At 37.7% G+C, this 26,829-nt stretch overlaps 1 protein-coding gene across 1 annotated transcript in view; it reads left to right on the top strand.

Moving 5' to 3' along the window:
- Positions 1–25,492, top strand: part of TOMM70 (translocase of outer mitochondrial membrane 70) — a gene marked incomplete at its 5' end in the record, with an annotated part of 44,658 nt that extends 19,166 nt beyond the window's left edge. The window contains 9 exons of the mRNA XM_081086742.1: positions 963–1,072; positions 4,908–5,056; positions 8,858–9,065; positions 12,033–12,167; positions 13,231–13,338; positions 15,772–15,888; positions 19,392–19,489; positions 20,907–21,029; positions 23,398–25,492. Of these exons, the coding sequence (XP_080942868.1) occupies positions 963–1,072; positions 4,908–5,056; positions 8,858–9,065; positions 12,033–12,167; positions 13,231–13,338; positions 15,772–15,888; positions 19,392–19,489; positions 20,907–21,029; positions 23,398–23,551 (1,202 nt within the window). The 3' untranslated portion in view covers positions 23,552–25,492. The remainder of the gene's footprint in view (positions 1–962; positions 1,073–4,907; positions 5,057–8,857; positions 9,066–12,032; positions 12,168–13,230; positions 13,339–15,771; positions 15,889–19,391; positions 19,490–20,906; positions 21,030–23,397) is intronic.
- Positions 25,493–26,829: the final 1,337 nt, after the last annotated feature.

The raw sequence follows: 26,829 nt of genomic DNA, 5'->3' as shown, positions 1-26,829 counted from the left end.
TGATATTTGCAACCATAGTAAAACAAAGATTTATATTTTTGATATCTATTTTATATATTTAAATGCCATTTAACAAAGAAAAATCAACCAAAAAAATAAGTTCGCGTATCACCTCTGACATGCATGTCATAGGTTCACCATCACTGTTTCATGGTGTCATGAACTTTGGTGGTGGGTGGAAGTGTATTGCTTTGGAAAAGAGAATTCTGAGTTTTGAATGAAATCTTGAAGTTATTCATAGATAATTTATAAAGAGATGGTTAAATGGATTTTAATAGGAAAAATGGGATGGAAAAAAGACATTGATACTGGCACTAGCCAGGCTTTTGGGAGCATAATAGCAGAAAGACTTCTTTGGAGAAGAGAGGATTTGGAATTGTAAGAAAGTGAGTTCAGAAAAAGGGAACAGCCATTGTTTTAGTACTTTGAATGAAAAGTTAGTAGATTAAGAAATCACTGATCTTTTAAATTACAAACTAATATATCTGGGAACTATGGCATGACCAGATGAAAATGGTATTTTGAAGTATATTTAATTGAGAGCCTTGGCAAGATGGCTCTGGAAATAATAACTCTGAGGCCTATAAAAAAGACCAGATGTGAGAGCGCCTCCTTATGTTAATTTAGCCTATAGTTACTGGCCCAAAGAGAATGCTCCTGAATTCGTTTTATTTGCTATGTAAAATGTTAGTGCAGTGCGAAACATCACAAATCATGCACTACAGTCTCTTTCACTTCCAGGTGAGGAAAGTGAATCCCATAGAAGTGGAGTGACTTTCTGAGCTTTGAATTTGGTCATAGAATATATAAAATAAAATTTAGGAATCAATTTATTGAAAATGAAATTGATAGCCACATACAGCTATGAATTTAGTTTCGCTTTCTGTGTTAAGATTGTGCCCATTTGATGCTGCTAATCATCTTCACAGTAATTTCATACTTTATTTTTCAATTATTTCTAGACGTCACTGCTGTGTGTATATTAGAAGGGTTCCAAAATCAACAAAGCATGCTGTTAGCTGATAAAGTTCTTAAACTTCTTGGAAAAGAAAAAGCCAAAGAAAAATACAAGGTAAATTAATCTGAGTTGGTTAATAGAGGGTGATTATACATTGTGAGTGGTCATTTCTAATATATAGTGTTTAAGCTTGAGCATGATGGTAATGATAACTGCAATTAGATCTGGATTATATTTATTTTTCCTTTTAACTTGGTATTTTGTGGCTTATCTTTTTTAAAATAAGATGTAGGCTGTGTCCAGTATTGAACCTGGAGAACATTGAAAGAATTTGTCTATATTAGGAATTGTCAAATGGCCCACAGGCCAAATCTCATCTGCCATTTGTTTTTATAAATGTTTTATTGGAACTCAGCTGCTCACACATTATTTTTGGCTGCTTTTAAGCTACCACAGCAGAGCCGAGTGGTTGTGACAGAGGCTGTCACAAATATTGACTAAATATTTACTCTCAGGCCTTTTACAGAAAAAAATTGCCAATTCCCGTTTTATATCATTAAAGTTTTTAAAAGTTGTACTATATAAGTAGCTATTAATTTTAAGCATTCAGTAATAGATAGTTTAATTCAAGAAACATTTATTGACCAAAGTTCCATGGTGGGCATTTTAGAAGAGTGGATACAAAGACTGGTCCTTGCCCTTACGGAATTATAGTTTAGTGAGGGAAACCATGATAAGTATAAAAGGCATCATATGGTTAAGTGCCAGGGAAGAATATGAGTAGAGTGGTATGGGAGTACCACAGTCATCACTAAATATCCCTAGAGATTTTCTGCTAAATGTCAGTAATTTAACAGTTGTTCCTTTTTTCTTTAATAATAACTCGCTTTTTAAAAAAAATAATAATAATTTTAACAAGTTGTGTATATTTTTAACTTACCATTTTCAAATATTAGCTGAGTTAAACAGTTAAAACAGCTTTCATCATGGTAGAACTTTCATATGCTCAGATGAGTTATGAATCTGTAAGAGGAATATAGATGTAGTGGTTCTCAGTCTCTTTAAACTAATGATCCTTTGTCTCTCATTGAGCACTTTATAGAACTGGTGTTCCTTAAAACACTGTAAAATGGAATCTTAAAGGAACCTGGTTTCTTTGTGTTTACTTATATAATACTAGTGACCCAGTGCACGAAATTTGTGCACATTAAAAGGGAATTAATGAGAGGAAATATGTTAATATTGCTATTTGCCCTTTCTCTGTAATAGAAGTGTCAGAAATGAAAGAAAATTAGTAAAATGTATATGAAAATCTTCCTCCTGTCAGAGTTTGGGGCACACCACGGGAACGAGAGTCAAATCCCCGCCCACCCACATGCGCCCCAAAATCGCACGAGACCCAGACCCAGTTGGCCCCACCCCCGTCAAGCCCCACCGAGTGGGGGGCATGGCCTCAGGTTGTCTGGCCTGGCACTGGGGCAGGGGGCGCACCTTGAGGTCCCCTGGCCCCAGGCCAGAGGACGTGGCCTGAGGTCCCCCATCAAGCCCTGCCAGGCGGGGGGGGGGGGGTGGCCTGAGATTCCCTGTCAAGCTCCACCAGGCGGGGGTCGCAGCCTCAGGTGCCTTGCCCTGGCCCAGCGCCACGCAGCCTCAGGTCCCTGCTGATTGCTCATTAAGGCTCGTTATGGGAACTCGGCCTCCGCTGTGGGTGCAGCCATCTTGTCAGGATGCCCGCCTTTGCTGTGGGCGCAGCCATCTTGTTATAGCGTGATGGTCAATTTGCATATTCCCTCCATTAGGTAGGATTACTGTTGAGGAATTGTACTGGTTGAATTGAAGGGTGGTAAGAAAATATAAGGTAACCTACATTTACAGACTCCATATCATTTTCCAGGTGTATTTTCTAATCTGGTTGTATGTCACTTTATAAATCACAAAATACTTTATATTACTGTTTTGATTTTTACAACAACCCTGTAAGATAAATAAGGCAAGTATTTTGTTGCCATTTTAGAGATGAGAAAACTAAAAATGACAGGTGCAAGGTCACATAAGCTCATAAGTGGCAGAGCTAGAATTTACATCTTATTCCTTTGATACTTAAGTCCATTAATTGTAACATTGTCTTTATTTAAATTTGTATCCCTGGGGAAGGCAGGGAGGTGGTGATAGTTCTTTTCTACTCAGAAATAGAAAACTAAAAGACATTATTTACTTGGCCTCCAAAAGTGCTATTTAAATTTCTATTTAAGCTTTTCCCCTAAAATGCTAAATGATCATCACTACATATTCCTACTCGAAATCTTTAGTGAAATACTGACATTGGGCATATTTGTCACTTGATGGATTATCATTTGACTTAAATATTTATTTGTATAATCCTAAATTAAGGCATACTCAATCTCTCCCCCAGAGAGAGCAAAGATAGGTTTTTCCCTTTGATTTCCTATTTAGTTTCCTTCTTTTCCAATCTCATCTATCCTAGATTAGATCATCTACTTACATACTAGATTCCTTATTTTTCTCCTTCACACACAGATATTAAATCTATCAATATAGCCCAGCTCGCATGGCTCAGTGGTTAAGCGTCGACCTATGAACCAGGAGGTCACAGTTTGATTCCAGGTCAGTGCACATGCCCGGGTTGCGGGCTCGACCCCCAGTTTGGAGCGTGCAGGAGGCAGCCAATCAATGATCCTCTCTCATCATTGATGTTTCTATCTCTTTCTCCCTCTCCCTCTCTGAAATAATAATAAAAATATGTTCTCAAAAAAAATCTACCAAAATAACAATGATTTTTTTAAAAAATATATTTTATTGATTTTTTACAGAGAGGAAGGGAGAGGGATAGAGAGAGTCAGAAACATCGATGAGAGAGAAACATCGATGAGCTGCCTCCTGCACATTCCCCACTGGGTATGTGCCCGCAACCAAGGTACATGCCCTTGACCGTAATCGAACCTGGGACCCTTGAGTCTGCAGGCCGATGCTCTATCCACTGAGCCAAACCAGTCAGGGCAACAATGATATTTGATATACATTTTAAAATACTATATTTTCATTTAAAAAATTTTGGGTTGAGTTTTGTACATAAAGGATCCAATATATGTTATGAAAGCCCTTTGGCTGTTACTTCCTCTTCTCTCTTCTTTTAAAACTTTATCATCTTAGTTGTACTACAAGGAAAAACAAAATACTCCTATAATTATGAGATTACGAGTGAGTTTGCCATGCCAAAAAGCAATAATTTAAACAGGAAATGTGATCTCATCTGGCTTTCAATTGGCACCTACTCTAATGGAGATGTTCAGATGAAGTACAGAGGACCAATGTAGGCCCATGGGATGTGGACTTTACATGTCAACGCATTTGTAAGACATGGTCTTGAGTGGTAAACTGGGATGCTAGTCGTCTAGGACAGGGACCAGAAGGATATCATTTTAACTCAGCAGTTATTTGCCTCCTGGATTCCAGATTTTACCTTCTTTTACTTTTAGTGAATGGGGTATATATATATATATTTCAGAGAGGAAAGGAGAAGGGAGAGGGAGATAGAAACAACGATGAGAGAGAATCATTGACATCCTGCCTCCTGCATGCCCTACACTGGAGATCAAGCCGACAAACCGGGCATATGCCCTGAATTGAACCACCTCCTGGTTCATAGGTCGACGTTCAACCATGGAGCCACGCTGGCTAATGAGTGGTTCTAAGAGTTCTTAACATTTTACATCTTTGGAGAGGGGAAGTGTTCTCACTTAAAACCTGCTTTGAACAGCTAGGGCTGACAGCTTTACCATTTCTGCTGTCTTGTGGCATTGAACCTAATATTCCTCAGTTATTTAAAAAAGAGATTCAAATTTTTATGTCATTCTCAGTGTTGTAAAATGTGTGGTTTTTTGGTTTGTGTTTTCTCATTTTGATGTATTTAAACATAATTAAATTTCAGAATCGTGAACCTCTGATGCCATCTCCACAGTTTATCAAATCTTACTTCAGTTCTTTCACGGATGATATAATTTCTCAGCCCATGCTTAAAGGAGAGAAGTCCGATGAAGATAAAGACAAGGAAGGGGAGGTTTTAGAAGTGAAAGAAAAGTAAGTGTGTTAAGTATAGTATCTGCTTATTGTTTTGAGGGAGATTTTATATATATATGTATAATGTGTTTCAATGATTTCACACAGAGAGGAAGGGAGAGAGAGAGAAACATCAATGATGAGAGGCAATCATTGATTGGCTGCCTTCTACACATCCCCTGCTGAATCTTAGATGAATCAAGCCCTGACCAGGAATCGAACTGTGACCTGATTCTTGGGTCGACTCAACTACTGAGCCACACTGGCTGGGCTGGGGGAGATTTTTTGGTTTTGTTTTATTTGTGTTTTTTTAAAATATATTTTTATTGATTTCAGAAAGGGAGGGAGAGGGAGAGAGAGATAGAAACATCAAAGATGAGAGAGAATGATTAATCAGCTGCCTTCTGCATGCCCCACACTAGGAAATCAGGTCCACAACCTGGGCATGTGCCCTTGACCAGAATCGAACCTGGGCTCTTCAGTGCACAGGTCAACACTCTGTCCTCTGAGCCAAATCAGCTAGGGCTTGTTTTTGTTTTTTACGTGCATAAATGGAGCTCTGACTCCTCTAAAAAAAATTTAAATATCATGATAGCATTGTTATAATAAAAATACTTCTCTTCTCACATGTGTCTTTTTTTTTTTAATATTTTATTGATTTTTTACAGAGAGGAAAGGAGAGAGACAGAGAGTTAGAAACATCGATGAGAGAGAAACATCTATCAGCTGCCTCCTGCACATCCCCCACTGGGGATGTGCCCGCAACCCAGGTACATGCCCTTGACCGGAATCGAACCTGGGACCTTTCAGTCCGCAAGCCAACACTATCCACTGAGCCAAACTGGTTTCGGCCTCACATGTGTCTATTACACCCTGAGAGTTATTTCGCTGTTGGTTTAAGGTTTTACTGGCAGGAGTTTGCCCTGCTTTTAGGGTCCTGGTGATATTCTCAAGAGAATTCCCAGTGAGTGAGGCGCTCAACTGTATTCAAATAGGGACACTAACTTAAAAATTATTATGTAGTTGAATATCCAAATGTTTAGTGCTGGGAAGTTTATAATTTATAAACTGAGATGCTTAGGAGTACCCAAAAATGACTTTCTTCAAGGTTTTTTTCTGCTTGCCTGGGAAAATGCCATTCTCTAGGCTTCTTGTGTTTGCTCTTGTGGAGAACAGTATAGGATGCCATGTTTACAACTGGAGATCAGTCTAGTACATAAGCCAGCTAGCCTGCTTGTCCTTTTGTCTTTATCAGTACTTGTGTTTTGATGTTAAAGCTAGCTGTCCTCTCCAGTAAAAGGTACAATATTGTTACCAAAATAACATTTCTAAATGAATTTGGAAGAAAAGGAAATATTTTTATAGCAAAGCATAGTTTTGCATCTATAACAGATTAGAATGTTTAAGGAAACAGATTGCTCTTTGTTCTTTTTTTAAGAGTCTCTTAACCAGCTTTTTATTTTATTTTAATTCATTGGGGTTACTGGTTAATAAAATTATGTAGTTTTCTGGTGTACAATTCTATAATACATCATCTGTATATTGTATTGTGTGTTCACCACCCAAGTCAAGTCTCATTCCATCACCATTTATTCCCCCTACACCCCTTTCGACTCCTCTTTCCCTCTGGTAATCACCATACTGTCGTCTGTGTCTATGAATTTAGTGTTTTTTGCTTAATCCCTTTACCTTTTTCACCTGGCCCCCTGGCCTCCTTCCCTTCTAACATTGTCAGCCTGTTGTCTGTATTTTATGAGTCTGTTTCGGTTTTCTTTGTTAGTTTTATTCATTAGATGCCATACGTATGTGAAATCATATGGCACTGTCTTTCTCTGACTGGCTTATTTCACTTAGCATAATTCTCTCTGGGTCCAGGAAAGAGATCTATCTCCCAATTTTTCCAGCATTGTTGGCCACCTTTTAAGGAGGAAGATACTATGCATAATGGTACTAAGATGTTAAAATCTTAGTTAGTTGATACCCAGTCTTTTCAGAAGATTGTTGTTGGGAAGTAAATGTTTAAAATGATGCCAATAATTTCCTCTTCTGGTTAGGAAAAAGGTCATTGTCCCAGAAAAACTACAATGATGTTAATACCATTATTCTAAAAGTTACATTGAGGTGGCAGGACATAGCTACCTCTCGCCAGAACACTAGCTGGAATTGGGCCTAAGTTTTTGAATCCCATTTTACTCTGAACCTTAGCTTCATCATTTTTTAACTGGGGCTGATAATACTTACCTTTGAGGGTTATTGTGAGGTTTAAAGGTTATATTTGTGAGCATGCACTTAGGTTCTCAATAAGTAGGAGCCATTATTATTTCCATACTGATTTAATAATTATGTTTTCTTAGCCTGGTGACCTGAGGAACAAAACTAGAGTATAAGGGGGTTTTAGAATGTGACTGTAGGGAAGGTTATTAGCATAGAATTCGTAGGATTTTGACCAACAACTTTTTAAAAATATGTGTTTTTATTGATTTCAGAGAGGACAGGAGAGGGAGAGGTATAGAAACATCAATGATGAGAGAGAATCATCGATTGGCTGTGCTCTGCATGCCCAACACTGGGGTTCAAACCCACAACCCAGGCATGTTCCCTGACTGTGAATCAAACCATGATCTCCTGGTTCATAGGTCAATGCTCAACCACTGAGCCACACCATCCAGGCTTGACCAACAACTCTTAAGTCATTTGCCAGTTTTCTCTATTCAAAATATATAACAAGTGGAATGAGAAAATGCACTTTCATTTACAATACTTTGTTTATAATACCCCTTATAAGCTCATCTATTATAAATTCCTTTTCAGTTCGAAGAAATCTCTCCTGTAAGCGCCCTTGATAATAGCCATCATCTTAGATGAATAATGATATTGTGGTCACTGAATTTTAAGAAGTAGGGAAGGATGTCTTTAAAGTTTCTTTTATGGGAGAATCTACCTTTAAATTTGCTTCTTTGATATTTCCACCTATTCTTTCTAGGTCTGTTCTTACGAGTAAAACAACACTTCTGGATGAGAGCCTTGCAGATAATTTCTCTGCTTCTAGTCTTGTTCCCTTGCTCATCTTTACAAAGCACAGCTTTGGTCACACCTCTTCCCTGGGCTTCTGTGGCCCTGAGCTGAGTTATTTCCTACTAGAGGCCTAGTGCATGAAATTCGTGTACTTGGGGGGCTGGGGAGTGGTGGAGGTTCAGCTTGGCCTGCGCCCTGTCTCAGTCTGGGAGCCCTCAAGGGATATCAAACTGCCACGGAGGCGGGAGAGGCTCCCCCACCACTGCTATGTTTGCCAGCCGAAAGCCTGGCTTCTGGCTGAGCGGCGCTCTCCCTGTGGGAGTGCACTGACCACCAGGGGGCAGCTCCTGCATTGAGTGTCTGCCCCCTGGTGGTCAGTGCATGTCATAGTGACTGGTTGTTCCACGGTTTGGTCGATTTGCATATTAGCCTTTTTTATATAGTATTTCTCTGTCCTTTCTGTTAGTCATAAAATAACTGTTGCATGCCATCAATGTGCCACAGATAAGAAAGTGAATAAGACTTGCCCTTTTCATTTCATGTGTTTAAATGTTGAAGCTTGGGCAGTAACCGCAGGTTTCTGCCACTGACTGCTGATTCCTTTTTAAAAATTCTTCAAGGCATCAAGAAAATCTCAGTCTGTATCAAGATTCCCATTACCTCTTGCCCTGCTGCTGTCCCACACTGGCCGACTAGCTCGTTAAGGGGAAATGGACATTTTCTTAACTCAGGTGTACTAAATGTGGCAAGTTTTAGCATTTCATCTTCTCTTCGTAAATGATTTCCTATGTTCATTTTTATTTTCAGCTCTGGATATTTAAAGGCCAAACAATACATGGAAGAAGAAAACTATGACAAAATCATAAGTGAATGCTCAAAAGAAATAGATGCTCAAGGCAAATACATGGCAGAAGCATTATTACTACGAGCTACCTTCTACCTGCTTATTGGCAATGCCAACGCAGCTAAACCAGATTTAGACAAGGTCATCAGTTTGAAAGAAGCTAATGTGAAGGTACGTTTTTAAAATGTGCTTTTGTGCGTGTGCAAAAATTAGTAAAATGAGGCTTTTGATGTTTTGCCAAAATTTTGGCATTTCAGTTGTCATTCTCCAGAAGGCTACTTTCGCTTTGGAAGAAACTACACCTAATGAAGATTGAGTTGGTGTAATGAAACTGCAATATAAATATCAATGATGTTTATTTTTAGCTAGGAAAGGAAAAACATTTTTTCTATAGCATTTGGTAGCTTCACTTCTCGTTTGTAGCACTGCCTATGTCAGTGATGGCGAACCTTTTGAGCTCGGCGTGTCAGCATTTTGAAAAACCTTAACTTAACTCTGGTGCCGTGTCACATATAGAAAATTTTTGATATTTGCAACCATAGTAAAACAAAGATTTACATTTTTGATATTTATTTTATGTATTTAAATGCCAGTTAACAAAGAAAAATGAACCAAAAAAAGGAGTTCGCATGTCATAGGTTCGCCATCACTGGCCTATGTAATGGACTATATTTGGTCAGGATAAGGGTGTAGGTAATGCTGTAAGTAATATGCTACAGGTAGTACAAGGTTTAAAGTGCATTTAATAAAAATAAACACATTTAATAATATATTCTGAAAGATTTTATGATGCCAGTAATTTTTTATCTTTAACATGAAGAAAAATAGAGGTTCTAAAAATATGATATAAGTACTGAAATATACCAGAAGTTTTGCAGTGTGTCATTGGAATAGCTTTTCATTTTCCAAGTGTTCTTATGTGTATGTAGTTATTTTCATAACTACATACTGTTGAATTTTGAGAGCTCTCTACGAAGTATAACATGACAGAACTCAGCCACCAGCTAACTCTCTTCCTTACCAATTTGCTCACTCTGACCTGTTTCCTCATGAAATTAAGTAAACTCTGGCTTTTTCCACCTACAAAGAAATCATTCATTTATAAAAGTTGTTATAAAGACTTAAGTATTTGTCAATAAATATCTAAACTTTTTGTAAACAAAAGTAATTATAACAGTATTTGTTTAGTTTCTTTTAAAATGAAATTTTAAGCCAAACCAGTTTGGCTCAGTGGATGGAGCATCGGCCTGCAGACTGAAAGGTCCCAGGTTCGATTCCGGTCAAGGGTATGTACCTTGGTTGCGGGTACATCCCCAGTAGGGAGTGTGCAGGAGGCAGCTGGTCGATGTTTCTCTCTCATTGATGTTTCTAACTCTCTATCCCTCTCCCTTCCTCTCTGTAAAAATCAATAAAATATATTTTAAAAAAATAAATAAATAAATAAAAATGAAATTTTAAAATTGAAGATACCCTAAGTAATATTTTTAATTTTATTTCCTAATGATTTTCCTACTGATTACAAATATGTTGTTAGGTGTTCTTGTTAAAATGTGGGAACATTCCTGTTCATTTCATTCAGGAAGACATATGTAGTTTTGTCTTGAAAGAGTTTTGGGGATCTCTGTATCTTGCTTTATTATGATCATGACTTTTTGTTTGAATGGCAAATAGTATTGATGTCTATCATATGCCATGTACAAAAATTAACTCAAATGAATCAAAGACCTAAATGTAAGAGCTAAAACTATAAAACTCTAAGAAAAAAAACCAGTTGGATTATGTAGTGATTTCTTAGTTATGACACCAAAAACACAAGTAACAGCAATAAAAAAAAGACTTCATCAAAATTTTAAACTTTTTTGATTGAAAGGATGCCATCAAAAAAGAGAAAACACATTGCACAGAATGTGAGGAAATAAAAATTCTATATCTGATAAGGGGCGTGTATCCAGAATTAACTCTTCTTCCTAAAACAATTCAATTTAAAGACAGGTAAAGGCTCTGAATAGACATTTTCTCTAAAGAATCTATAATAATAAAAGCATAATATCCTAATAAGTCCGGATGTCCTTCCTTCTGGACAAAGCCTCAGTGGCGGGCCAAGACCCTTGCACAAATTTCGTGCATTGGGCCTCTAGTATATTAAAATGGCCAATATGGACAGGAAAAGATGCTCAGCATCATTAACGCTTAGGAAAATTCAAATCCAAATCACAATGAAATTTCACTTCACACTCACTAGGATGACTATAGTCAGAAAGTGGGCAGTGAGAAGTATTGATTAGGGTTGTAAAGAAATTGAAACTGTCATACATTGCTGGCAGGAATGTAAAATACTAAAAATCCTTTTGGAAATTAGTTTGGGAGTTTATTATTGATAAGTTTAACAGAGTTACAATATGACCCAGCAATTCCTCTCCTAGACATATACCCAAGAGAAATCAATATATATGGCAACACAAAAACTTGTACATGAATGTTCATAGCAGCATTATTCATGATAGCCAAAAAGTGGAAGCAGCTCAAATGTCCATCAAGGGATGAGCTGATAAAGAAAAGTGGTATACAATCTGTAATAATAAAAGCATAATATGCTAATTATACCAGATGTCCTTCCGGATGACCTTCCATATGAAGCCGGGGTCCCGGGTGCCAGAGGGAAGCCGGGGGAAGGAAGGCCTACTCTTGCACGAATTTCATGCATTGGGCCTCTAGTAGAATAATATTCAGCCATAAAAAAGAATGAAGTACTGATAACATGCTATAACACAGATGAACATTGAAAATATTATACTAAGTGAAAGAAGCCATTCCATTTTAATGAAATGTCCAGAATATACAAATTCATAGAGATAGAAAGTAGATTGATGGATTAGAGAGGAAATGAGAAGTAACTGCTAATATGTATAAAGTTTCTTTTGGGGATGATGATGAGATTCTGGAGTTAGATAGTGGTGATAGTTGCACAACTCTGAATATACTGAAAACAACTGACTTTAAATGAGTGAGCTTTGTGGTATGTGAATTATATCTCAATACAGCTATTTGTTTGTTTGTTTGTTTGTTTGTTTGTTTGTTTTTAAACTACATTGGAATAAAAAGTAGTAATGATGACCCTTTCTCATTTGTGGCATGTAGCTTCGAGCAAATGCACTCATCAAAAGAGGCAGCATGTACATGCAACAGCAGCAGCCTTTGTTATCCACTCAGGATTTTAACATGGCTGCTGACATTGATCCGCAGAATGCAGACGTTTATCATCACCGAGGACAGGTACATCTGTTTCCTTACCAGGAGTTCTGACCTTGGATTGAGGAATTTGATACCCATATTTGAGAATGTCTTAAAGTTTTCTTATATCAATTCTGATAGTTCTGAACAAATTATCACAGTCTCTTGAACATTTGTCCTTATAATATCAGTATTTACTTATTAAAAAGAAGAAAAGGAAGGCTACAGATATTGGCTTGCCAGGTTAAGTTTGTTTTTCAGGTGTTTCTGATTCATAGGTTTTCAATGAGTAGAACATTAAAAACATTTAATGAGCATTTTGAATTAATGCCAGAAGCAACACAATGGTTTTTGTGGGCTTCTTGCGGTCAAGAAGTAGTTAGCCTGGACTATCCAAACAATACCAAAAAAAAAAAAAAATCTTGTTGGAGATTTACAACCTGCATATTTGGTTTTTAGTAAAAAAAAAAAATATATATATATATATATATTGAAATAAACAGTTCCCAGTTTTAGCCTCATCTGGGGAAAGCATGGCTTTTTAATCTGCTTGTTTAACATGACTTGGTGGAACGCATTATGGTAGAAAGTATGGACTATCCATATAATAACAGAAATGCTGAAGTTCTAATGGAGAATTGTACCTAATATTTCTGTCTGAAGAAGGATTTGAAGAAGAAACCCTTAAATAACACTCTTAAAATTCCTGACATTTTGATCCTTACTGATAGTATCTTAAGGTTAATTTGAAAGGTAATTATTGGATGATCTGATTTGCTTTGAAATGTGAAAGTACAGAAATGTCTATCTTTCTAGAAGAAAAGGTTTCTTGTTTAAGAGTGGTCAAAATTGCAGTGCAAAAATGGTGGGCTTATAGTGCTTTTTAAGAAATTGGACACTAGTTTTAAGTTGTAGAAGCTTTCCTTTAAAATTACAAGATTTTCTAGTTTATTGTTTTAGAAAGTAATTCTATATTGAATAATTACTATATGCTATTAGCATTATACTGAGCTTTGATAAGAGACAGTACGTCTCTTAACTGGGGGTGGGTGCACTTATTATTTTGAGTTGTGTTTAGTTATGTGTGTGGTGTGTTTTTTCTTAGCTGAAAATACTACTTGATCAAGTTGAAGAAGCAGTGGCAGATTTTGATGAATGTATTAGATTAAGACCTGAGTCTGCTCTGGCACAAGCGCAGAAATGCTTTGCATTGGTAGGTTCTGCTTTCTTTTTATATTCCTACACATCATTTTTACTTCCCTCATTGTCTATAAAACAGGGGTGGGCAAACGTTTTGACTCGAGGGCCACAATGGGTTCTTAAACTGGACCGGAGCAAAAGCATGGATGGAGTGTTTGTGTGAACTAATATACATTCAAAGTAAACATCATTACATAAAAGGGTACAGTCGTTTTTTTTGTGTGTTTTTTTTAGTTTTATTCATTTCAGACAGGCCAGATCTGGCCCGTGGGCCGTAGTTTGCCCACGGCTGCTCTAAAATCATCTTTTTCTTTTTCCCCCCAAAGGATACCCATAGGGGGAAAACAAGTTAGTTTAGAGAAAGAAATGTATACATACATGAATTGAGATACTCCTTCTGTATTTCTCTGGCTGTATTATTTGAGTTCATCTTGATAGATGTTTATCCCTGATTTTCATGCTCCCCTGTATAGCACTGTTCTTCCTGTTCCTCCACCATAAACTAGTACAGAGAACAAAAGCATTTTGAGGAACTAATAACTGCAATCGTGACACTACATTAACTGCAATTTCATCTCGCCTTTGTAAAGCTATTAATAATCAGAAATGCTGAAAATCAAGTAAAATAATTCAATTTATAGTGAAATGAGGTACTTCAGTAGCTCTTGTGAACCATAGGAAATGTCCAAACCTGTAAGAATTTTTATGAGTTTATTTGAGCCAAACTGACAATTGCCAGGAAGCAAAATCTCAACAGATTGAGAAAATGCTTTGGAAAATGGTGGTTTTGCACCTTCCTTGTACATTACCATATGGGTTACATGGAATTCATTGATGATAGATGAAGGATGAAGGAGACTGGAGAAAACAAAGTGGGGAAACCTCTGGGATTAGATGAAAAGTAAAATGATAGACACATCTTTTACATAGCTGGATACAGGGTAGTTAAGAGTCAACAATTAACATGATGCTTGAGGGATCCAGAAAAAAGGAAATTACTTTGTTATTGCAAAGGCATGTTTGTCAGCATGCTATTCTAGATGCAGAGAAAACAGACAAGCTCAGTTAAGGTGAAGATTGACCTTTGTTAGGGAAAAATACCATCTTTGGACATGACTACCCACCATAAACTGCTTTTAATTAGAAAGTTTTAATTTCAGACCATCCTATGTGGATACTTTAGGTCTCACACAGGCCTCCCCTGAGCTCGCCAGGTTTAGTGTGTGGCTCCTTTTCGTCCACACTCTATAGTTTGAGTCCTAAAATAATTTTCCTTTTAGATCACAAACACATTTACAGTTAGGCACTGCTTAACAATAAGGATACATTCTGAGGAATGTGTCTTTAAGTGATTTTGTTATTGTGCGAATATCACAGAACATTTACACAAACCTAAGTGGCATAGCCTACTAAACACCTAGGCTATATGGTATAGTCCAGTGGTCAGCAAACTCATTAGTCAACAGAGCCAAATATCTACAATACAACGATTGAAATTTCTTTTGAGAGCCAAATTTTTTAAACTTAAACTATATAGGTAGGTACATTGTTATTAACTTCATTAGGGTACTCCTAAGGCTTAGGAAGAGCCACACTCAAGGGGCCAAAGAGCTGCATGTGGCTCACGAGCCGCAGTTTGCCGACCGCTGGTATAGCCCATTCCTTCTAGGCTGCAAACCTGTACAGCAGGTTACTGAATAAAAGAACATGGTGTTGAATCAAGCACCAGAAAATTATGCAGTTTAAGAGATGCAGTAAATTTGAGGTCTATGAGGCTGCACCCTGCATAACACGGCATATGTACTTTTGACAGCAAACTTTTTTAAGTAGAAAGACTGTACTCAAAGATAATGATAAAGTGTTTAGTCTTTTAAATATATAAATCAGTAACATAGTTGTTTATTATCAGTATCAAGTGTTATGTGCTGTACATAATTGTATGTGCTATACTTTTACATGACTAGTAGCACACAGGTTTGTTTACACCAGCATTGTCACAAATGCGTAATGCATTGCATCATGATGTTGGGGTGGCTAAGTCACTCGGCAGTAGGAGTTTTTCAGCTCCATTATAATCTTATGGGAACCATCATCGTAATTGCGGTCTGTCCTGTATATTATAGGTGAAAAATGATATTAGATAAAGTAACATAACATTGTAGTAAAGTGATAATAAATAAGGTTTAAAACTCCCCCATATATATGCAAAGTTAAGTTCTGACACATTAGAATGCCCCCTTCTCATGAACATCCACGGTTGCTCTAACCACTGAACAACACCAACCAGGGCTTCCTTGTTACCCTTGTAGATGCAGCAAATTATGTTAGCATAACACCTGTCTTTCTGGAAATATTTATGTAATTTTGTGTAACTTTTATAATATGTTAACATTCCATGAGTTTTGAATCCTTGATTTAACAGACTTGTTTTGATTTTTTTAAACAGTATCGCCAGGCATATACAGGAAACAATTCTTCACAAATCCAAGCAGCTATGAAAGGGTTTGAAGAGGTCATAAAGAAATTTCCCAGGTGTGCTGAAGGCTATGCACTATATGCCCAGGTAAATGTGATTTTTCATACTTTATAAGTTGCCAGTCCTTTTTTTAAAAGATCTGTACTTATGTGCTGAATCCCAGTAGAGAAAACAGAAAATAATGCTTTGTTTCTTCTGTGATTCTCTGGGGCCCCCACGGTGGTCCCGAACCCCTTCAAGAGGGGCTCCTGTGTGACACAATTTGAAAACCATGACCCTAAACTCATAATGTGGGGAAGTGTAAGCAGAACATCTCCCTTATGTTTTTATTTAGATTGGATTTATCAAATTAGGAAAATTTACTATATTCAATTGGAAGAGGAAATGTCTATGGAAGCCTTTTGTTTCTATTTGATCATTATCCTTTTAAATGATTAGATAGGCTGTAACAGTTCATTTTAACTCCTCTTTGGTTTGTCTAAAATTCTTGGCTTAGGATTGAAGCTTTGGGGGAAGTATGATTTAAATTTGAATTATTTCCACTGTATAATTGAAATCTTTGAAAACTTATTAATTTTAAAAAGTTGCTTTTGGTGTCTGCATAAATCATCTATCTCAATACTCTATATGATTTCTCTTTTTTTATTCCAAAGAAATGTTGTCACACCCACCCACACATCTCAGAAATAGAAAACATTTAAAAATGACCATCTGTGGTAGATTTCTACCTCCAAACCATTCTTAGGTTGCTTGTTTTTCTTTTAAAGTTCCTTCATGCAATCTTCAGTTAAGTTTGGGGTGAAACTTTCTTTGAGGATTTATTGTAAGGGAATGTGAGAAGACTGATTTGTGTTGCATCTATTCTTTAATAGTTCTACATATCCATGTATTATCAGAAATTGAAATTCTCTAATAACTCTCTGGGGCATGAAGTAAACACAAGTTCTTTAATCTCATTTAGAAGTAATCTTATCTCTTCAGTCTTTGTCCTAACAGTTGCTAGCAGGGTGGTGATAATAAAAAAAAAGGAAACAATAGTTGCTGACCACCTGCTCTATATTCATTGTGAAAGCATCCTATATAATAAAAAGCTAATATGCAAATTGTCCCCTTGGGAGTTCAACCAGGAGTTCTATTGCTCGCTATGATGTGCGCTGACCACTAAGGGGCGGGGGCCGTAGAACATGGTAGGTGACCAGCTGCAGTGGCAGGCTGAGGGAGCGAGGGAAGGAGGAGGCGGGGAGGCCGGGAGGTGAGGAACCTGATCGGACCTGATCGCCCACCAGGCCTAGGGACCCTACCTGTGCATGAATTTCATGCACTGGGCCTCTAGTGTACTATATAAAATTTTGTAGAATGTATAGAGTTTAAAATAAGAAAATGCACATTTTAATTGTGTAACCTTTGTATTGAATAGGTACACTTGGGTTTATGCCTTTTTTTTAAAAAATATATTTTATTTATTTCAGAGAGGAATGGAGAGGGATAGAGAGAGAGAAACATCAATGATGAGAGAGAATCATTGATCGGCTGCCTCCCGCACAGCCCCCACTGGGGATCGAACCTGCAACCCAGGCATGTGCCCTTGACCAGAATCGAACCCGGGACCTTTCAGTCCACAGGCCAATGCTCTATCCACTGAGCCAAACCGGCTAGGGCGGTTTTATGCCTTTTATTAGGAACAAAGCAGAAGGGACAATACCATCAGCATCAATGAAATGAAGTTTTAAAAAGCCTTTTTGATGCAGATTTCTATAATCAGCTAAAAGAACAAAGGCCACTGAATAGCTTTTTAAAAAAACCTATTTTAGGAACAGCTCTCACAGAGCTTTCTTAATTGCATTGTCTTGTCACTGTGCTACCTTCAAAATAGGTTTTGGCTTACTTGAGCTATCTTTATTAGCACTAGTATCATCACAGTCTGTGCTAAAATGTCTATCCTTTGGTTTTCTTATTTTTGCTTCACTATATACATAGTTATATGTCATTTTATATATGTACTAGAAGCCTGATGCACGAATTTGTGCAAGAGTAGGCCTTCCTTCCCCTGGCTGCCGGCACTGGCTTCCCTCTGGCACCTGGGACCCGGGCTTCCCTACCAGCCCCAGTTTCATCCAGAAGGACGTCCGGTCTAATTAACATATTACCTTTTTATTATTATAGACTAGAGGCCCAGTGCATGAAATTCATGCACTGGGGGCGGGGTGTCCCTCAGCCCAGCCTGCATCCTCATCCCTTGGGGGATGTCCAACTGATGGTTTAATCATGAGATCAGGCCTAAACCGGCAGTCAGACATCCTTCTCACAATCCAGGACCACTGGCTCCCAACCACATGACTGCCCCTAACTGCCTCTGCCTGATCACCCCCTAACCACTCCCCTGCCAGCCTGATTGACACCTACCTGCTCCCTTGCTGGCCCGGTCGCCCTCAGCTGCCCTCCCCTGCCGGCCCGGTCACCCACAACTGCCCTCCCCTGCCGGCCCGGTCACCCCCAACTGCCCTCCCCTGCCGACCATCTTGTGGCGACATGAAGGTGGCCATCTTTGTGCGAGGGCATGACAGTCAATTTGCATATCACCGCTTTATTATTTAGGGTATGCACACTATTTACATATATAAAAGCCTAAGCTACCATTACAACTAGTTGACCAGTCACTATAACACACACTGACCACCAGGGGCAGACACTCAATGCAGGAGCTGCCCCCTGGTGGTCAGTCGCTCCCACACCGCCATTCAGCTTCTGGGTCAGTGCGCTCATGGCTGGCGAGCACAGCTGTGGGGCAGGAGCCTCTCCCGACTCCTCGGCAGCGCTACTGAGTGGCAGTGGCAGGTGCAGCGGGCTAGGATGAGCGCGAGCGGTGCGGCACCAGCTTGGGCTCCTCCCTGGCTGCCTGCAGGGATCAGGCCTAAACCAGCAGTCTGACATCCTCCAAGTGGTCCCAGATTGTGAGAGAGCACAGGCCAGGCTGAAGGACCCCTCTCCCCATGCACGAATTTCGTGCACCGGGCCTCTAGTAGTTATATATAATTAATCCTTACCTGAGGATATTTTTCCCATTGCTTTTTAGGGAGGGAGGGAGAGAGGGAGTGACATGGTATAACTTAAAAAAAGAAAAAAAAAACACTCAAAGTTACAGTTTGAGTATGATCTGGTACCCACATAACCAACCCTTTGATTTCTGCCATGGGGTTTGCTTTAAAATAGTTCATTGTAACTGCTTTTTTTTTTTTTAATCAATTTTTAAAGAATGACTGATGACATTTAACACACATACCTGAATTTATCCTTCCAAATGAGTATTGCCTTTAAATTCCTTTAGGATATATTTTGATAAGTTATGAATAAGTGACATAAATGTACCTATGAAAATCTGATATTAGAACTGGCACCAAGAATGGGGTTTGTGGACAGTTAAGATTTCATGTTTATAACATAATTAAGTTGTAGCATTTTATATCCTCCAAACATCATAATTTGTAAAGAGATGGATAAAGGAAATAAATTTTCATAATTAATAAGCAATATACTTTTAACTGTTTAGGTTGACAGTTATGTTAATATAACTGAAGTATCTCCTCACCTAGGCATTAACAGATCAACAACAGTTTGGTAAAGCTGATGAAATGTATGATAAATGTATTGATTTGGAACCAGATAATGCCACAACATATGTTCATAAAGGGTATGTATTTTTGTGCTTCTGTTTGTTCCAGTAAAAAAACCAAATTTCTTGCATAGTAATAAGATGGATTTCTTTTGGTCACTGAGGAAAGTACTGTAGTGTAGAGTATCACTGAGTTAATAAATTTATTAATGGTATGGATGCTTCACTGTTAATTTTTTAAATTTTACTTATGTTTCATTCTTGTATAGCAATCAATAAATGTACTATTTCACTTTAGCTTAAGGATTTCAGTTCTGAACATCCTATCAAATGTTACTTGTGTCAAAATCGGAAACATGGTAGGTACTTGAACTATAATAAAAAAGAAACTTCACTTAAATTTATACAAAGTAAAACAATTAAGCTTACAGGTAATTTATAGAGCCCAACTATTGGACACTTTGTCCTTTCTTTCTTATTGAGATATAATTGACATAAGATATACTAGTTTCAGGTGTACAACGTAATAAATCAGTATTTATAGTTATTGTGAAATTATCACAGTAAGTCTAACAGGTCTTTGTACATAGTTACAATTTTTTTTTCTTATAATGAGAACTTTTAAGATCTGTCTTAGCAGCTTTCAAATACACAATACAGTATTATTAACTATAGCCGCCATGCTATATATTACATTATCATGATTTACTTATTTTGTAACTAGAAGTTTGTACCTTTTGACTCCTTTCATCAGTTTCACTCAACCCTCATCCCTGCCTCTGGCAACCATCACTCTGTTCTCTGTATGAGTAGGTTGGTTTTGGTTGTTTTTGTTTTTTTCTTTTTTAGAATCTACGTATAAGTGAGATCATACAGTATTTGACTTTCTGTCTGACTTATTTCATTTAGCATAATGCTCTCAGGATCCATCCATGTTGTTGCAAATGGTAGGATTCCTTTTTCTTTTAATTTTTTTTTTAATATATTTTATTGATTTTTTTACAGAGAGGAAGGGAGAGAGATAGAGAGTTAGAAACATCGATGGGAGAGAAACATCGATCAGCCGCCTCCTGCACATCTCCTACCGGGGATGTGCCCGCAACCCAGGTACATGCCCTTGACCGGAATTGAACCTGGGACCCTTCAGTCCGCAGGCCGACGCTCTGTCCACTGAGCCAAACCGGTTTCGGCAGGATTCCTTTTTATGGCTTAGTAATAGTCCTCGTGTGCGTATGTGTGTGCACCAAGTTTTTTTTATCCATGCATCCATCAATGGACACTTAGGTTGTTTCCATTGACACTTTTTTCATAAGGAATTTAGAATACAAAACAAATGTAAATTGAGAAATAAAAACAATTTGCTGATTATATACTGTTTTAGGTTTTGCTTTCTTTTTGTAAATAAAAATTCATTGAGGGCAGAAATTGAGTCATATACTTACATTCTTGTTGCTATTGGCCCATGGTCAGTCTGACTGCCTTTTTGCATTTGCAGTTTACTTCAACTTCAGTGGAAGCAAGACCTGGATAGAGGTTTGGAGCTTATCAGCAAAGCTATTGAAATTGACAGTAAATGTGATTTTGCCTATGAAACCATGGGAACTATTGAAGTACAAAGGTAACTTCCAAAGTCTGTTCTTAGGAAATTTAAGGCAGCTCTGTAGATATTTTATCTTTCCATCCTTCTCATTACAGATAAGATATTGTCAATATCCATTAAATTTTTAAGTATTTAATATGTTATGCCTTTTGAGGCGCGCTTCCCTCAAAACTATGCAACTTTTATTTGCCTTATTGTATTCTTTTTCCAATTTAAAAGTTGTTTAAGTCAAGCATATGTATTACAAAGGAAAATTTCATCTTTTCCAATTCCTGTTGTGTGTTCTTTCCTCTTTGGGAAAAAAAAAAAAAAAAGCCTGCAGAGGGCTTAGGCAGTACAGTGTAGCAGCATAAGGAATGGTAGCCAGGTGGCCAAGAGAACTAGAACCTGTTACAGAGAAGCAACCAGCCAAGTTGCAGGATCAGCTCTGAGCCTGAGTTTTCTTTAAAATCAGGGACTTAGGTAAGATTTTCTTGCAACTCTTTTCATAACTTCTTGTTTTGTGTATGTTTATCCAGAATTGCACTTGAGATCCACCATTAACAGGTGACAACTGCTTGTGCCATAGAGTTCAGTGTATACCATCTCTTAATACTGAAATTGCCATCCACTTGAGCACCTACTCTATGGCCAGGTACAGAACCTTAGGTGCTTTCCAAATATTATTTCAACTAATCTTTACACCAGTCTTTATCATTAGAAGCTGGAGATTATATGGTTCTTAGTGTAATTGAAGAATATAGAAACTGATGCCCAGATGGGTTAAATTGACAAGTTACACAAGTGAGCCAAGTAGACAGGAAATGAGCCCGTCTTTCACTGACATCAGAATAACTGATCTTGCCACTTTGCTTGTTAGGAATCAGTAGGAGTTGTAATTTTCTGTCATTCAGCCCTTCCTGGGGTCCTCTGTCTGCTCAGAATAGGCAGATTATAAATACAGGCTGATGAAAATTTTTATGGTTCTTTTTAACTATTCTGTACTAATGGTTGCATGTAAATATTAAATTATTTCTTAATTGTCAATTTGTTAATGTGAATAAAATATTCTTGTATTAGAATAGGTTGGAAAAGCAGTTCTTAATCTTTTTGAGCAGACCTGTGGATTTTTCTTAGGATGATGCACATATAAAAGCACTTTGCATTTAAGTTGTTCATAAAGCCTGGGTTAAGGACCCCTGGGTTATGAGGTTTGATGGCTTTTATTTGTGAGTTAATTTTAACTTTTAAGAAATTCATTCTAAATCCTGTCTTAAAAATAAAGACATATGAATGGAGTGAAATTGCTCATTACCCTATGATTTAGCAAACCTGTTGTCTACCTGATATCTGAACTCAAGTTTTGTTGTTGTTGTTGTTAATGTCTATCTGTTGGAATAGGAGGTTAGTCGCCCCACAGGTACACTGTACTTCTTAGTCTAACTGGCATATATAGAGTAGGGACTTAATATTTATTGTAAGATGATATGCATGTATTATATACATAGCTAATACTAGTTACTTAACACAGCTCTTGGTTCTTAGTAAGTTTATATAAAACCAAATCACACTTAGATTGTAAACGGTAAATTATATTTTTTGACCAAGCATATTTACCCATTTACTAAAAAATAAGATACTAATTATCAGGTATTGTACTAAGTTCTAGAAATTGAGGGGTGTCCACTAAGGATCTACTAGGATTGTGGTGTATATACATCTATTTATGCATAGAATGACAACAGAACTATGTGAACACTGGGGAGGGAGTGGAAAATAGTTTTCATGAAAATGCTAGATTTGAACTGTGCCTTAGAAAGGTGAGGAGCTGACTAGAATCAAGCAAAGAGGCAATAATGCAGGTATGGGTGTATGTAGCACAGTCAAGGAATTCAGGTAGACCTGTGTGACTGGAGTGAGGTGCATAGGATGGGAACATGGTGGTAAGAGGTGAGAAAAGGAAGTGGACTCACAGATCTATGAAGGTGAGGCCCCTAAGTGCCACTACTATTCTGTGAGGCTATCACTTTTCTAGAGCAGGGCTGGGGAACCTTCCCTGCCAAGGGCCCTTTGGATATTCATAACATCATTTGTGGGCCATACAGAATTATCAACCTAACAGTTAGCCTGCTCTATTTGGTCAAACATAGGAATTAGGAAGATTAAAAACAAGTCATTTAATTTCTCTACTCTCAACTGTTATCTGTAAAACAAGACTATAACAGGTATAATAAGCACACAGTAATTGTAATCAAGCACTTTCTGTGTGCCTTGTTTTACTATAAAGAACCATTTTATTAGAGCTGTAGTTGAAATTTATGGGTCAGACTCAATATAACGTCACTAACTTCATTGCATTCTGTGAGGAGCTTGTTGAATGAAATGTTTAAAATTTTTGTTCTTTTAGAGGAAACATGGAGAAAGCCATTGACATGTTCAACAAAGCTATTAACCTGGCCAAATCGGAAATGGAGATGGCTCATCTATACTCACTCTGTGATGCAGCCCACGCCCAGACAGAAGTTGCAAAGAAATACGGATTAAAGCCACCAACATTATAAAATAGGGGAAGGGAACATGACTCTCTTTTTAGAAGAAGTTTACCCCCTCTGCAACTGAACTCTAAAGACACTGTCATGAACTGTGTTCGATGGTGGAACTTGGTATTTCCTGTTTGTGCTGCTGTCATTCGTTACATCTGTTTCACATTTAAGTGTTGTGGGAGTGACTGTTGGAGGAAGTGTGCAGTGTTGCAGCTTTTATTCCCTGTGCAACAAAAGCTTAAGACCTGTTCAAGGATTATTAAAATGAAGTTGCAAAGAGTACAAATGATAATTGGCCATGCAAATAAAACTTTTATTTGTTGATTTGGCACTTTTTTTTTTTTAGGAGGGCGGGGAGATGGATGCTTTTGTCTTTATGTGTGTGTGTATGTGTGTAATATAAGTATTTTTACAGCATGTTGGTTTTTAAAGTAACAGAGTAAATGTTGAAAATTGGTTTCTTTTAGATCCAATTAATCCCTTTGAGTTTTGGGGTTTTTTGAAAGAAATAAAGCCTACATGGGGATTTTGTTTTTAAGGCAGCAAAACTGGGAGCACCCTTTAAAGTACTGTCAGCATGCACAATGCCTCTAATTCTGCAGAATGTTTGACTCAGTGGCAACTGTTCAGCCTTTTTACCCCTTCAACTCTGATGGATAATGTACATTATTCTTCAAGTCCACAACAGCTGGTTTTCATTGTAAATTATGCAGAAGCAAATATTATGATTGATGTATGTGCTGGAAGACTGAGTTAATGGAGGAATGGACCAGGTAAGAGGTAAGGTGAAATGAATGTGTTTTTAATTGCCCATGACTATTTTCTGTAATTACTATTAAATAGTGTCTTTTTAAAAGAAAATGCAGGTTGGTTGTATGTTAAAGATGGAGTGTGATACATGGGAGTATTTAATTAGCTTAAAGTTTCTAATGAGAAAATGGGGCTAAAGGTTCAAAAATGAAGTAATTCTTAAGAGCCAGAAGCATAGCATTTTCTGAAGCTTAGTGCTTCAACTGTGGCTAAATGTGCTTAAGGAATTGGAGCCAATCTTTTCAAAGACGCTAAGGACCTGTGGAGTGCTTTTATTTTTCAGTTAATCTTGTTCTCTAAGGCCGACTGACTTCATTAGGGATACTGACAGCAGGTTTTTGTTTTGTTTCTCTTTACCTTACCTTTTTACTTAGAAATCACTTTACATTTGGGTTTTTTCCCAGTTGTCACTTTTATGGACCATCCCTTTACTTTTATGCTGCATTTTTCTGGTGGCTGTGTTCTTAAGGGGTCTCTTGTTTTGAGATGTTCTGGGTAGTGACAGGTTTATTTAAGCCCTAGAATAAAACACCAAGCCTTTGGTTACACTTTCTTGGAAATGAAGTCTAATTAGAGTTTACATTGTTGGGAGTAAAGGAGCATTTTACCCCCCTTTTAAAGGGTGCTTTATCCTATTGAAACCAAAAAGATTGTTTATAAATGCTATCTTTTAAGAAATTATTAGAAATGACTCCCTTCCAAAGTCAGAGTCTGCACAATACTGAGGGCCTCTAACTAATGAGTGGGGGCAGATAATACAATTTAAGATGACTTGGATAATGGAAAATATGAAAGCTCTGCATTTTAGTTATTAGATGATGCTCTTACAATAACCCCTGAACACAGAAATGCTCTACATCTCTGAGTAACCTGTGACTTAGAGAGCACAAAACACCACCGTTTTTATTTGCATGGCTGTATTTACATTAACACTAACATTCTCTCCCCCTTTCTACCCCATGGGGCGGGGGTAAACACACAAAGGAAACGGAAGCATGTGCCATTCAGTACTGTCATTCCAGTCCTCGGGGACTACTGCCTGTTCTAAAAAATATTTGAACCTGCACTGAAAGTTGCATCTGTCTGTATCTTTACTTTTGTAAATGACCTCATATGTAAATTCACCAAATAAATATTACATTCAAGCTTTCCTATCTCTTCTTGAAGTCTGTTTACAAGCCATCACACAGAATGATGGTCCTCCCAAAAATATCCACATCTTCATCTGTGGAACCTGTGGCTGTTACTTTATATGACAAAAATAAGCTTTGCAGACATGATTCAGTTAAGGATCTTGAGCTGAAAAAGTTAACTTGGATTATGGAGAATTTCCAGTTTGGGTGCCAAAAGTTATATACAGTGTGGTATGAAAATATAGATGAGAAGAATAAACTCCTCTAGGACTTAGGTAATGATCTTCTTTCTATAGAATAGGGAAATACTCATTCTTTTTTTAAAAATACATTTTTATTGATTTCAGAGAGGAAGAGGGAGACAGAAACATCAATGATGAGAGAGAATTATTGATTGGCTGCCTCATGCACACTCCTTACTAGGGATCGAGCCTGCAACCCGGTCATGTGCCCTTGATGGGAATCAAACCTGGGACCCTTCAATCCACAGGCCAATGCTCTATCCACTGAGCCAAACGGGCTAGGGCAACATTTTCTTTAAAAATATAAGTGAAGGGACATGATGAGTTTGAGCTAAAATAAGCCATCCAAGTTAGTCTGGCAAGATGAAGTCCTTTTTTCCAATTGGTGAGGAGACACCAACAGTGAAACTACATGTTTGAGAATTAGCATGTATTTAAGACCATGCATGTAGATGAAATTACTTCAGGACAAAATTAAAAATAAAAAGGGTAGCCTTAGCCGGTTTGGCACAGTGCATCGGCCTCTGGACTGAAGGGTCCTGGGTTCAATTCTGGTCAAGGGCACATGCCCGGGTTGCGGGCTCTATCCTCAGTAGGGAGCCTGCAGGAGATAGCCAATCAATGATTCTCATCATTGATGTTTCTATCTCTCCCTTTCTGAAATCAATAAAAATGTTTTTTTAAAAAAAATGAAAAGGACAAGGTAGCAGTGTACTAGTAAAAGTGGTCAGAGCCGAAACCGGTTTGGCTCAGTGGATAGAGCGTCGGCCTGCAGACTGAAGGGTCCCAGGTTCGATTCCGGTCAAGGGCATGTACCTGGGTTGCGGGCACATCCCCAGTGGGAGATGTGCAAGAGGCAGCTGATCGATGTTTCTCTCTCATCGATGTTTCTAACTCTCTATATCTCTCTCCCTTCCTCTCTGTAAAAAATCAATAAAATATATTTTTTTAAAAAATAAAGTGCTAATGCTACTAAGGGTGTGAAAGAAACAACACAGGCAGTTGAAGAGAGAAAAACGGTTGTTGATTTGGATAAATGAAAGGTAGTTAGGCAATGACAGCATTTTGGAGGCAATGACGTGAAGATGCTGCATACTGACTTCCTGAAAGA

This window comes from Myotis nattereri (genome assembly GCF_964212035.1).
Source record: "Myotis nattereri genome assembly, chromosome: 3".
NCBI classification, from domain to species: Eukaryota; Metazoa; Chordata; class Mammalia; order Chiroptera; family Vespertilionidae; genus Myotis; species Myotis nattereri.
The sequence above is the reverse complement of the archived record's forward strand: the minus strand, read 5'-3'. Positions and strand labels throughout refer to the sequence as shown.